Source organism: Ambystoma mexicanum, chromosome 2p (assembly GCF_040938575.1).
Source record: "Ambystoma mexicanum isolate Mex_15411 chromosome 2p, UKY_AmexF1_1, whole genome shotgun sequence".
Classification (NCBI taxonomy): domain Eukaryota; kingdom Metazoa; phylum Chordata; class Amphibia; order Caudata; family Ambystomatidae; genus Ambystoma; species Ambystoma mexicanum.
This window is the reverse complement of record NC_090923.1, coordinates 577,668,664-577,681,859: the sequence shown is the minus strand read 5'-3', so window position 1 is coordinate 577,681,859 and position 13,196 is coordinate 577,668,664. Positions and strand designations below refer to the sequence as shown.

Sequence of the window (13,196 nt, the reverse complement as noted above, 5' to 3'; positions counted from 1 at the left end):
TCAAAGTGTTGGATAAATGGCTATCTAACCTTAAATCTAAGGATTTTCAGCACAGGCCAAGGTGGCACATGCAAGTTTCGCACACACTCTGGCTTCTTGGCTACGATGTAAACATTCAAAATATCAGGGCCTTCTGCCAAATTATTTCTCCCAATGACAGTCTCTTATTGCAGAGGGCCGGGTGTAACAAACAAAACACAAAGGTTTCTTTCCTCTGCCAGGGATTTCACATTCACAAGTTCACAACTGGCCTACCTCATTCGGGCTTGGACCCCGTGTCCACTTCATTTAGGCTCAGACCCCTTTTCCACAATGTTCACAATTGTCTCCCTCGTTCTGGCTCGGACCAGGGATCCCGCGTTTTAGCTCAGATCCCTTGATATCAGAATCAAAGACTTTTTAATGTGCAATGGGTTTTGCTAAAACTGACGTAGGACTACTTCGATTCACTTCACAGAATTGTTCTCATCAATCTTCTACTTTCGTTTCTCTTGGCGGGATACCTTACAGAGACCTTCGGGTGAGCACATTCATAGTGCTGGACCACTCTGTCAATGATATTGTATCTTTCCATCTTAAGTACAAACAATCATCAGCAGTTTAGTTTTACATGTGTCTTTCATCACACGCATTTAACAATGTTTATTCCAGTGCTCGTTATACAATGTTGCCGCTTGAAACCTTGACTTCAACACAGACAGGCTGTGTTGATCTCTCTGTCGCTTCTTTGTTTATGGAGCCTAGGACTATTCCTTGGCGTCTGCTGCTCCTTCCCGCCTTGGTCAGTTACGCGGCAGGGCCCACGGTATCTCCGACACACAATGCAGGATTCTTCACTCTGGTTTCTCGGCCTTACGCTTTCTGCCTTGAAAGATTCTTGAAAGTAACAGAAAAGGTCAAGGTGCATCCCGTCTTACGAACCCTCCTTGGTTTGCCGTCTTTCTCCCCTCGTTCAGCTGCTGACTCGAAACTGCTGTACCTTTGTGTGCTTTGCCTCACTCAGAGTGTGTTCTTTTGCTCCACCTTTAAACCATATGGGGATGTTTATTGCCAGTCAGGTGTGAGTGATTGTTAGTAATTGCCTGTCCATGCCTGACCATAGTAGTGGGACATGTCCGGTAGACGGCCCAGTGTGAGTTTGTTTTCTCCCAGAACAGGCTGTCCATGTGAAAGTGTCCATGCAAGAAAAGTGGTGTTGGGGGAAGAGTTTCCATATGTCCTACCTCATAGGATGGGATAAAGATGTTACTGGGGAGAGAGGGATACCGTGTCTCACCATAAGGCGTCTCACTCCCACTCCATGAAGACCCCTCACCCAGGTGATCCTCCCGCACTGGTCCAGCCCCAGTGTCTGGAAACAAAGGTGATGGACGTGCCCTGGCCACCTGAAAGAGAGATCCGCAGGCATTAGCGGATGAGACACCTTCTGATTTCTCACACACCGTTTCCCTATGCGATGTGGTCGCATTTGTTTCACAGGGAAACTGGGAAAGGAAATCGGCGTTCCCTTGTTCTTTGCCTTTTCAGTGTTCTACAATGAAACAGTAGGGTTACAGGTCTAAGAACCATTGCATGACTGAAGGGTTAGAGTCCTTTTGTTGGCTTATCCATACTAAAGGTGAGTGTTCTGTGGAAAGGGTGAACTTCCTCCCCAAAAGGTAGTAACTTAGATGGATGATTGCCCATTTGATGGCAAGGGCCTCTAACTCCAATAAAGAGTAGTTCTTTTCATGAGGGAAGAATTTTTGACTAGTGAAAGGGATCGGATGTTCAAATCCATCACACATTTTCGATAAGACTGCCCCTAACCCTGTGGGAGAGGAAACAGTTTGTAACACAAGCACCTTTGAAAAATCTCCCACCTTTAGGATTGGGTTCTGGCACAAGCTTTGCTTTAAGTTGTTGTAACATATGTCATCCTCATCAGTCCAATGAAGCTACTGGGTTTCAGAGTTCTTTAATTTGTCTGTTAATCTACTTATTTTATCTGAAAATTCAGAATGAACCTATGGTAATAACCATTCAATCATAGGGACGCCCTCAGGTCTCTCCTAGTCCTAGGTGTGGGGTTGTCTAGGACGGCTTTCACTTTTTCTCATTGAAGCTGGACACTGCCATTCCCTACAAAGAAGTAGAGGTATTTCGTGACTGATCAGGCCAGTTAAAATTTGCATGGATTGGTAGGTAAGCCGGCTTCTCTGAGGGTTCTCGTGATGGTATAACGATAGAAGAGATGGTCTTCCCAAGTCTTACTGTAAATATCTATGTTGTCAATATAAGCCCTACAAAAATCGGAATAGGGCTGTAATATCCTGCCCGTAAGCTGTTGTAAAATGGCTCGGGCCCATGCAGGCCAACAGGGAGGACTTTAAACTGGAATAATCTCAGGGGCATAGAGAAAGCTGTCTTTTCTTTATCAGGTCTATGCACAGGGACCTGCCAATATCCCTTGGTCAAGGATAAGGTGGGTAGAACAGCAGCACTTCCGAGTTTATCTATTAACTCATCGATGCGCGACATGGGATAGGCATTGAAGGCAGAGATGGCGTTATCCTGCATGAAGTCTATGCAAAACCGCCAGGAATTATCTTTTTTATAACCAATACAATAGGAGAGGACCATGGGCTGGAAGAAGGCTTGATCATATTTGCTTTTAGCATTTTTTTTTACTTCCTCTACCACTATTTGTTTTCGGGCTTCTGGGAGTCTGTAGGCTTTTAAATGGACCACGTTTCCCTTTGGAGTTTTGATATAATGATAAGTAGCATGTATTCTCACTGGTCTTTCACAGAATACAAAGGGGAATAGCATGCACAGATCATTTAAGTCTTCTTGCTTCTGTCGAAATATTTCTTGTGGAATAAGCTCTGAGTTGTCTATCGCCTCTGGTAATAAACAAGACAATATCGAGGTGGGGGCAGTAGAAGGATTTTCTTTCTAATCCTTTAAGAGATTTACATGGTAAAGGTGGGTCTTTTGTTTCTTATCAGGTTGGGCTATTTTATAGGTACAGGTTCCTGTTTGCTCTATTACCTCATATGTCCCATGCCACTTTGAGAAAGGTTTATTTTCAGAGGTAGGTAAGAGGACTAATACCTTTTCTCCTAGTGAAAATGTTCTTAAATGTACTTTTTTGCCATAGGTGTACTTTTGTTGGGCTTGAGCTTTTTCCATGTGAGTGTAGTAGTAGAATACGATCAATGTTCATATGCTCTCATAATCGGTAAGCTGTTTGTAAAAGGGGATTAGGTGCCTCTTCCCTTTTTTCCCAGGAATCCTGGAGCATGTCTAAGACATCTCTTGGTTCTCTACCAGAAAGTAGTTAAAAAGGAGAGAAACTGGTGGATGCCTGATGGGGTTTTTCTCAGGGCAAATAGGGCCCAGGGGATGATGCTATCCCAGTCTTTTCCATCCTGATCTACCAATTTTCTCAAAATCATCTTAAGGGTTTTATTGAATCTCTCGACCAACCCGTCCGTTTGAGGGTATTCATCAGCAGTTTAGCTTTACTCTTGTCTTTCATCACACCTGTTTAACAATGTTCGTTCCATCGCTCGTTATACAATGTTGTCGCTTGTAACCTTGACTTCAACACAGACCAGTCTTGCATCGGTCTCCCCAACTCACTGGCTGTGTGAATCTCTCTGTCACTTCTTTGTTTGTGGAGCCAAGGACGATACCCCAGCAGCTGCTGCTCCTCCCCACCTTGGTCAGTTACGGGGGAGGGCCCTTGGTATCGCCGATACACAATGTAGGATTCTTCAGTCCGGTTTCCTGGTCTTACGCTTTCTACCTTGAAGGATTCTTGAAAGTAATGGCATCTTGCCAAAAAGGTGAAGGGTGCTTCCCTTCTTACGAACCCTCCTTGGTTTGCCATCTTTTTCCCATTGTTCAGCTGCCAACTCAAAACTGCTGTACCTTCGTGTGCCTTGCCTTGCTCAGGGTGTGTTCTCGTGCTCCACCTTTTATCCGTGTGGAGAAATGTAATGGCAGTCAGGTGTGAGTGATTGTTAGTAATTGCCTGACCATAGTAGTAGGACATGTCAGGTACATGGCTCGTGTGTGGGTCTGTGTTCTCCCTGTGCGGGCTGTCCGTGTGAAAGTGTTTGTGCAGGAAAAGGCGGTGGGGGAGATTTTCCATATATTCTACCTTCTAGGATGGTGTAAAGATGTTACAGTGAAGCGAGAGATACTGCGTCTCACCATCAGGCATGCCACTCCCCAATGAACCCTCACCCAGGTGATCCTCCTGCACTGGTCCACACCCAGGGTCTGGATCCAAAGGCGATGGCCGTGCTTTGGCCACCCGAGAGAGAGAGATCAGCGAGGATTAGCGGGTGAGACACTTTCTGGTTTCTCACAGGATGCTCGGGGGGTTGCTTTCTCGGAGTAGAACCCTGACCTGTAGGCTTCTTAGTGCCTTCGGAAGGTATTCCAGTACTGTGACTGACCTCGGAACTGGGTCCGATAGGCTTATTGCTCTCAGGCCTAGGCCTAGTAGTTGTCTCGCATATAGGTACCCCTTCAGGTGTAAACCTGGAGCTTTCACTCTGAAGCCCCTCAGACTGCTGTCTGGTAGAAGGACCTTAAGGCCCCTCGGTGACCTACCTGACAAAAGTCTGAAGACCCCTCGGTACATTTATCAGTAGCCCTAGGGACCCCATTCACACCGCCAGTGCAAGAGTCACTGGGACCACTCTCAGCCAGAGTACTTCCTATGAAGGAGTCTCAGTGCTGAGGTGGAGTGGAAAAAGGTGACTTACCTGCTTCTTAGATATCTGTTGAGTGAAGGCCTTGAGGTACTCCAGCTGGGACCTTGAGAAGATTTCCCTCCAGCGAGCGAGCCAGTTCTTCAACGACCACTGAGCTAATGTGTGACACGCAATCCAAGAATCCCACGGTCACTCTTTAGCACCCTCTAGATTTAAAGGGGAAGCATTTTCAAGAGGCAAAATGGTACCGGTCCTGTCCCTATACCGGGACACCCACAAACACTATGGCAGAAAGGGGACAGGATGTAGCAGTATGTTTACTTGTTGCTCAATCATTGTGTATTTATCACACATTTTGAATAGTATAGGTACTGCATAATAACTATTGGAATTGAAGTTGAAATTATTTTCTTGGGGGACACACAAAAACTGTATTTTTAATTTAATGTAATTCAATTTATTTATAAAGTGACTAAAATTGTGTGAAGGTATGAGGGTGCTAGCCCCAGAGGGTACAAATATACAAAAGTCAAAGACAGACATGTAGTAAAAGGGCAGGAACAATCCAACTACAAACCGTGGAGTCTGACAGAGACCAGGTGTCAAATAAAAAGATAGGTTTTTAAGCTGCGCTTAAAAATCTCCAGTGACTCAGTGCTTCTAAAATCCAGTGACAGGGCATTCCACGCCCTAGTGCTGAGGCACAGAATGCACTTCTCCCTAGTGTGGTTAGTTTAGTCCTTGGGATAATTAGCAAGTTGGTATCATTAGATCTAAGTGATCACTGCATGGTTCTCCTGCCCAGGCTTTCTGCCAAGTACTCAGGATCATTGCCATACAGGCACCTATGAGTTATCGTTAACAGGCGATCCGTGATTCGGGCCTCCATTGACAACCAATGGAGATTTCTCTGAGCATGGCAATCCTGCAGCCCACAATTATGAAGTGCTGATATTCAGGGCATAGGTCATGAGCTCAGTCTTATTGTCATTAAGGGCGAGCCCATTCTTTAACATCTAGGCCTGGATCCGTGGGTAGACTCTATTGATATTCTGCAAGTCCTCTAGGGTAAAGATGTTAAATAGTGATGGTGAAAGGCAGGCTACTTGCGGGACCCCATACCGAACTTTAACAGTGGGTGGCTCTGCGGTACCACTGCAAACCCTTGCTAACTGATTTTTAAAAAAATACTCCACCCACGCATCTGCTGAGATGGAAAAAGCGGCCACCTACTGAAGTCTTTCTGTCAGCAGGGTATGGTCCAGAAGATCGAATGCCAAGGACAGATCTAACAGTATAAGAGATACCAGTGGCCCCCTGTAGGACAATGCTGTTTCGGTCCCCCGACCTTGCCGAAACCGAACTGCTACTTACTTAGAATTTTATTACTCTCCAAGTGATTCAATACTTGCAGAGTGTCATATGCCTTATGAGGTTGTCGGTTGTGTTAGTATTTTCTTGTCCCATACCAGACTTCTCACAAGGCTTCTTTTTTTGGGCTAAAGATCTTGCAACTGCCACCAGATTCTGGGCTAGTCAACCTGGCGTCACTTAGCATGCTTGTGCAAGAGTTGGCCCTAACCAGTTTTAGGGCTCATTGCTTGTCCCTTCAACCTGGCCTCTCACATGCTCTGGCTTAACTGGTCCATCCCTCCCATCTCCGTCCCCCGATAGTATTTTACTGTTTTGGCTTGAAAACTTTGGGTGCACCTGAGCAGAGTGCTGTTGCAGCATGAAAGCGAAGAGATGAGGACACCAATCTAGCCCCTTTTGAGAAAGCAGAAATTTAATCAAGCCTCCTGGTTTCTTGTCCTAACCTGTTCTTTCATTTTTCACTTCTAATGTAAGTTATTCTGCAAAAGCTGCTGCCATAGTAACATGCTTTCCAGTATCTATTTTTAATGTAATGATACTGCTACGCAGCTGTTTGTTCATCACTGATCCCCATGCTCTAATAACTCTATGTGCACCATACGCTTTCACTTTGTTTAACATATTTCCTGACTAGAAATCATGTTGCTCTCGTAATTCTGTGTTTTATATCTTTTATGCAACTATGTTTAAATAAAGTGTTTCGCTTTTTGCACGAGATTGAGTGCTGTGGATTGACTGCTGGGGACTGTTTTTGTCATGCTCTAAAACGCTGGATATACAGCAGTGCATTTTAGATAGCAGACTATAGCTTACTAATGGCCTCATTACGAGTTTGGCGGTATCTTGGCTGTAAATCCACCCATATACCACCAAACTGAATTACCATTACCGCCACTTGGTCAGGCGGAATTTTGGCCAAATTACAAGTGGTGGTGGCGGTGTAATTCCCCATTTAATTTGAGTCCATTGGACACAATGGGGCTTTTTTGACAGAATTACTGCTGCGGTAATCCGGCCGATTCTGCCCAGTTTGTGGCGGTGAGTTTGAGGATTTATCTCCAGGATTTTCCTGGAGGCAAATCCTCCACTCCAAGCCCAAACTTGTAATTTGGTGTAGTGGTAATTTACCGACAAACTCGTAATGAGGCTGTATGTTTTTGCACATAATAGCACCCACTATGCATGCAGAGCACCACTCCTTGGAAAACATATATATTTCTGGGCACATGGGAAGCAAGTCTTATAGAGCCTCGATGCCTGATAGAAGAGAGAGCAATGTACACAAAGGGTAATGTGTGAAGAACAGTCACGGCAGTGCGGCCAGGCACCAATCACTTACTTGTCCAGAATCTTCTTGCGCTTGGCGGCTGTGCAGGCTTCCAGCTGCAGGCTAGGCTGGTTGATGAAGAGAACAGCAAGGCTGAAGTATGAATTCCACACCTGAAAAAAACAAACACACCCACATGCATGAGAGGATTAGCCCTGGGGGCACAACACAAGTGTAAATCACCTAATAACGAACAACCACCCACCCCGAAAATACATCTATGGTGACATTCCCATGGGCGGTAGTTAAGGTTTCAGTTATTTGTGTGCAGTTTTCTAACATTCAATACTCGTGGGACAGTGGCAGGAAAATTTCCGCAACACTGCTTACACTGCATGCAAAACAAGCATTAGCAAAGACAACACTTTTGCCTTTCATGCATGCCTGGCAAAGGCATTTTCCAGACACTGTCATAATGGTATCATCCAACCATACGATGATAACAGCTGGCAAATGGCGTTAGCACCTTGGTATATCATGACAGCATCCGGCAAATGTCTTTCTAATACCTGTACAAGAGACAAAACTATTGGCTTTGCCAATGCGTGTTATTAATGGGGATTCAACACAACAAACAGATGCAAGGACAAACATATTGATTATAAATGAAGTGCCTGAAGGCACACTTGGTTGAGACATTATTCTTACACCAGGCACTGATTAATATTTGCAAATACTCCATTACCATAGAGAAGATTCCGTAGAAATAACACAGTCTTCCCCTTGAAAGCACATAGCTAGCTCAAAGCGATTCTGGGAGAAGGGTATTTTAGATAGGGAGGTGCAGGTACTTGTTGAAATTTGTCATAGGGACAAGCATGGCCATGGGTGGTCAATGGGAGGCTAACAATCTAAACGATACCCACTGCATTTATGTCCTACCCTTGCATCCCACCTCTCTCCTAACTTCACTTCAATGCCAATAGTTACCGCTTACAGGCAGCGCTTAAAGTGCCACCTAATTGCGAAACCTTGAAACGTTAGGAGAATTATGCCAAAAGTTCTTTTTATCTTATTATTGTGCTCATTTTTAACTTGTGATGCCAGAGCTCTGAAGCTTCAAGTGGCCACATGTGAGAGGGCCACCTAGTACCTATTTTTTCCCTTTGGATCCTGGGACTTTAGTTTTTTCGTTCCCATTAGAAATTTAGGAAAACTACAGGTTGCAAATTTCCAAGTAAAACATGACCAGAGGGCTTTCTCCTGCATGCATACGGGAAGCTTGAGAGCTCTGAGATTTCTGCGGCTCTGCCACCTCACAGGAGTTAAACATTTGAGTTTGGACTGCAATTTTATCAGTGAGCTCAGACGTACTTCGAAGCAGCATTTTTATTTGCCTCCATCTGCAAACCAATGGTTGGGTTGGTATATTGTGATTTTACCCTTAGCTATTGTTCCCCTTCAGCCCACCAGTCAGGCCTCTAAAATGCGGCAAATTGAAAATAAAAAGAGTTTCTGTAAATACTACAGAAAAAACTGTGGGAAATGCAAGGATATGACATGTGGCCACTCAAAAAGCAGTCAGAGAGAGAGCAATACATAGGCTTAGACAAACTCGAAATGGAGCACACAACATGCCGAAAAAACATTTGCATTAAACTATGAAATAATCACGGAAGTGGAAGTATTTACCTTTTTATGGCTACCATTGTGCAAGTGTTCCAGTAAGCACAGTAGCAACCGTGGATACACATGAATCATTTTCTTTCAAAAATTGGAAAATTGGAAAAAAAAAACTGTTGGCTTCATCAATGCTTGTTTTTAAAATTACTTTACTGAGGAGGGCGCTGTTGCACACTGGTGAAGTGGCTGCCTGACTCTGGAGCGCCTGTGTTAGGGAGAATTCTCTGTTTAGGCTGAATTTCCCTACCTAGTGAGTCCCCCAGCAGCTTTGCTGGATTTCTGGGGTTTCTTTTTTTCTCCTGCCAAGAGTGAGACTCTTTTACCCTCACTCTTGGACATGTTGAAGTGTGTTTTCTTGGTTAAACCTTGTGTTGAATGGGCTATGGGGTCTTTTACTCCATAGGGCCTCATGTATTTTTGTGATGTGGGTTACACAGCACCCTCTGTGCCGCGACCCAGGGGTGTCCTAGGGACTCCCCAACATAGACTCCATACCCTGGGACTGACTACTGTCTCCCAGGGCATGTAAAGTCACCAAAGACTTTGCTAGTCTTGAATCCTGAACAGAACCAGTACAAACCATCATATTGTGGACGTACTGGCTGGGGCAATTCGATTGCCCCAGGGTCTGTTAGTCGAGGGGGCACGTCTCCGTCCCCCCTGATCGAGTTTTGGCTGGTGGCAGTGGAAACTACTTTTTATATTCGACCGCGAATATTTCCCTATGGGATTTCCCATTGTTTTAGGCTAACACATTTAATTATTTATTTACGGTAGCCTTAAACATACCGCCGGTTTATATATTTATTATTATAACTCCGGTTGGGACTTTTTGCCAAAACTTGATTCTAAAATGGCGTTGGCGTTCGCCTCTGTAACTCTGACCCAAAGTGGAGCCCTTTGTTCCACTTTTGGCGGGCTTCTCCACAGAAGCCCTCCAAAGTGGTGCCACTCTGTCTGGGGTACTTAGGAGGGGTGGAGGGGGATTTAGGCACCCTGGACTGAGTTACCTTGGTAACTCAAGTCGCACTCCGTCCTGATTGGCCCAAGTGGTGAGCCGGCCGGCTCACCACTTAGCATGTTTGAGTGACAGCTAGGCTGGGTGAATGGGGGTTTGCTGCATAAAAGCAGGGCTTTGGGGACTGGAACTTCAGAAGTCGCCACAGGACCAAGAACCCGACGAGGGAAGAGCTGAGCCGACCTGCTTCGACGACACCACCCGGTGGAGCCCTGCTGAACCGTCTCACCACTTTTCCCGACGACCGAGGAGAACTCTTAACGGAGTGGCTCCTTCCCTTGACTGGTGGGGACAACCGGTTTTCACCTTCTTTCCGCTTCTCGAGGTATCTCGTGGCCGCCTTGCCAGTGCCAAGCACCCCGGCAACCGGAACCCCACCACTTTTACCCCAACCACGAAAGTCGGTACAACCCTTTAACCGGAGGACTCCGCGGCTGGTTTCTTCCCGGGCAGTGCAACGACCCTCTTCTTCTGCTCTTCAGCGAGAATTTCTTCTCCCCTGACCGACGTCGAGCCTTGCTACCACTGCCTGGAACTACTGCCACCGCTGGAGGATCCTTTCCGCTTAAGGTACCGTGTTCCGCCTGGCTTCCCTTGCCACCGACTGTACGGGGTAGATTTAGCCCCCGGCTTTCGAACCTGGGAGTGCCTGGAACACCCTGGCTAAACTTTCTAAGCCACTCTAAATTCTTTCTAACTCTTTGCAAGACTTTGAATCCCTAATAACAGTGTGATCTTGGGCACATTTTCGCTCCGGCTACTCTAAGAGTGGGCCCTGCCTAGTGACTTTTGCTCACCTGTGACTTTGTGCTTCTTTGAGCCTATTGCAAGTGTTCTGGACCTTAGAGTGGTGTGTTTAACCCATTTCTGTTTCTTTTTACCCCTTTCTTGAACCTACTAGAGTGTCATCTAACGTTAAGCGCTCACCTCTGTTTTAATTATGTGGTGTTAACCTAGAGTTGTCTAGATAGGACTAAGGGTTGAAACTGCTTTCATTATAACTGTGTTTGAAGTGTTTTTACTATATTTTGCTAGAGTGATTTCAACTTATGTGTGTTTAATAAATAAATAACTATATACTTTTGAAACCAAGCTCTGGTCAGTGTTTGCTTGTGCTATTGTATTTGAGTACCTATTGTGTATACTTTGCATACTGCCTAACTCTTCTTGAGGGAAGTCTGACTGCTCAGCCACAGCTACCAGGTAAATCTGGGTGGTGCGGACTGCTACCAAGTGGGTTTACTGCTATACCTGTAGTCCTAAATCTTTTGCAGTGGTCCCCAAGGGAACTGCACAGGTTTCTGCCTAACACTGGTGTACAGCGGTGGGATTTGTATTAAGTATACATTTTAGTGTGCTTTAGATACCTTAGTGCAACTAACCACAAAGCTTAGCACTATAAAAGTAAACCTCTAACATGTCAGTTATAGAAAGCTATAGTCAGGAGTCCCTTGCAGCCAAAACTGCTGATTGTTTAAGAGTGCTCTGTAAACATAAAGACCTCCTGACTAAGGGCAAGAAAATGGAGCTGATTGAAAGATTGTTAGCTAACCAAAGTCTGGGTGAGGGTTCAGAGGAACCTACCACTCCAGCAACTGTAGATGACAGTATTGAAATTAACGTGGAGCAAAATGTTGATGATTCTGAGGAAGAGTCAGAAGAGGAGGGTGAGGCTGTTGTGACTGTCCCCCCTAGGCCTCTACCTGCTCTACCTGCTGTACCTACTGGGCCTTTACCAGGTCCCACATTTAGTCCTCAGTACTTTGAACTGGAGAAAATGAAACTAGAATTGGAGTATAAGAAACTGAATGCTCAAACTGACAAAGAACTAAGGCTAAGGGAAATGGAGCTCAAGTATGAGCTAGAAATGAAGAAATTATCTGTTGAGAATGCTTCTCTCTCTGGCTCCTCTAGAAGTTCCAGTCCTAAAAGACCCCGGATGCCTAAAGAATTGGTTGGTATGTATGAGCCTAAGTTGGATGTGTTGGATTGGTTGTCTCTGTTTGAATATAATCATGGGCTCCAGAACATCACAGGAAATGACTTACTCACCTGGTTGTTCTCTAGGCTTCCCCCTGTTGCAACTGATGTGGTAATGGAGATGGGGGAGGAGGATAGGAAAGAGTATGAATGTGTGAAACTAGCTTTGATAGCTAGGTTTGGGAAGACCCCTTCCCAGTATCTTAAGAGGTTTAGGAGCCTCAAAAAGCATGATGGTACCCCTTGGGCTACCTGGGTGAGTGAAGGTTTGAAAAACTTAGAGGGATGGATTAAGGGTTACAAGGTGAACACTTATGAAGGTATGAAGAATTTGTTTATGTTGGAGACTATTTATGATGCCTGCTCTCCTGAGCTCAGACAACACTTGGCTGATTCCAAGGAATTAGATTCCCGGAAACTGGCTAGGGCTGCTGACTTGTGGGTTGCCAACAGGGCCACTCACAAGGATTCTGGGGTAACTCAGAAGAAGGATGGGGAGAAACAGCCAAAAACAGACTCCAAAGAGAATTCTAATAATTCCTATCCCAAAGAGGGCCCCAAACCACAAAATAACCAGGGTAAGCCACATGGGAAACCTATTCAGGCTACTGTACCTTCTGGCCACAAGCCAGAAGGAGGTCAGAACAAGCCACCCTTCCAGAGAGCATTTGGACAATGCTATGTCTGTCAGGGTACTGACCATATCAAAGGAGATCCCAAGTGCAAGGGTAAACCTGCAGGGATCAGCACAGTCTCCTTAGCCTTCACTCCTGAGGATGAAGTACAGATGGCTAGTGCCCACTTTGAACTCTTTGCTGAAGAACCCTTGGGTCTTCAAGCAACTGTAAGCTTAGAGCCTATGGGTCTGGTTAGTCCCCAGAATAGGGTTGTGTATAACTCCCTACCTGTTAACTCTAAGGTGTATTATGTGGACAGTGTTCTTGTCAATGGCCAGGATACTCCTGCCAGGAGAGACACTGGGGCCAGCAGAACAGTAGTGGATGAAAGCTTCTTTCAACCTGAGGATGTGGCCAAAGCACCCAAAGGTCCCACTAAGATGTCTGGAGGCCCTGTCCAAATGGTTCCTATTCTACCAGCCCTCATTCAGTGTAACAACATGACAGTGAGGATCCCTGTCAGTGTTCAGACTGAGGTACCTGGG

General features: G+C 45.4%; 1 protein-coding gene across 4 annotated transcripts in view; it reads right to left on the bottom strand.

Moving 5' to 3' along the window:
• The window catches only part of DOCK3 (dedicator of cytokinesis 3), a 2,582,899-nt gene that overhangs the window by 522,677 nt on the left and 2,047,026 nt on the right, over positions 1–13,196 (bottom strand). For all 4 annotated transcript variants that reach the window (XM_069644069.1, XM_069644070.1, XM_069644071.1 and 1 more), the window contains one exon: positions 7,426–7,526. In XM_069644069.1, coding sequence (XP_069500170.1) covers positions 7,426–7,526 — 101 coding nt within the window. The remainder of the gene's footprint in view (positions 1–7,425; positions 7,527–13,196) is intronic.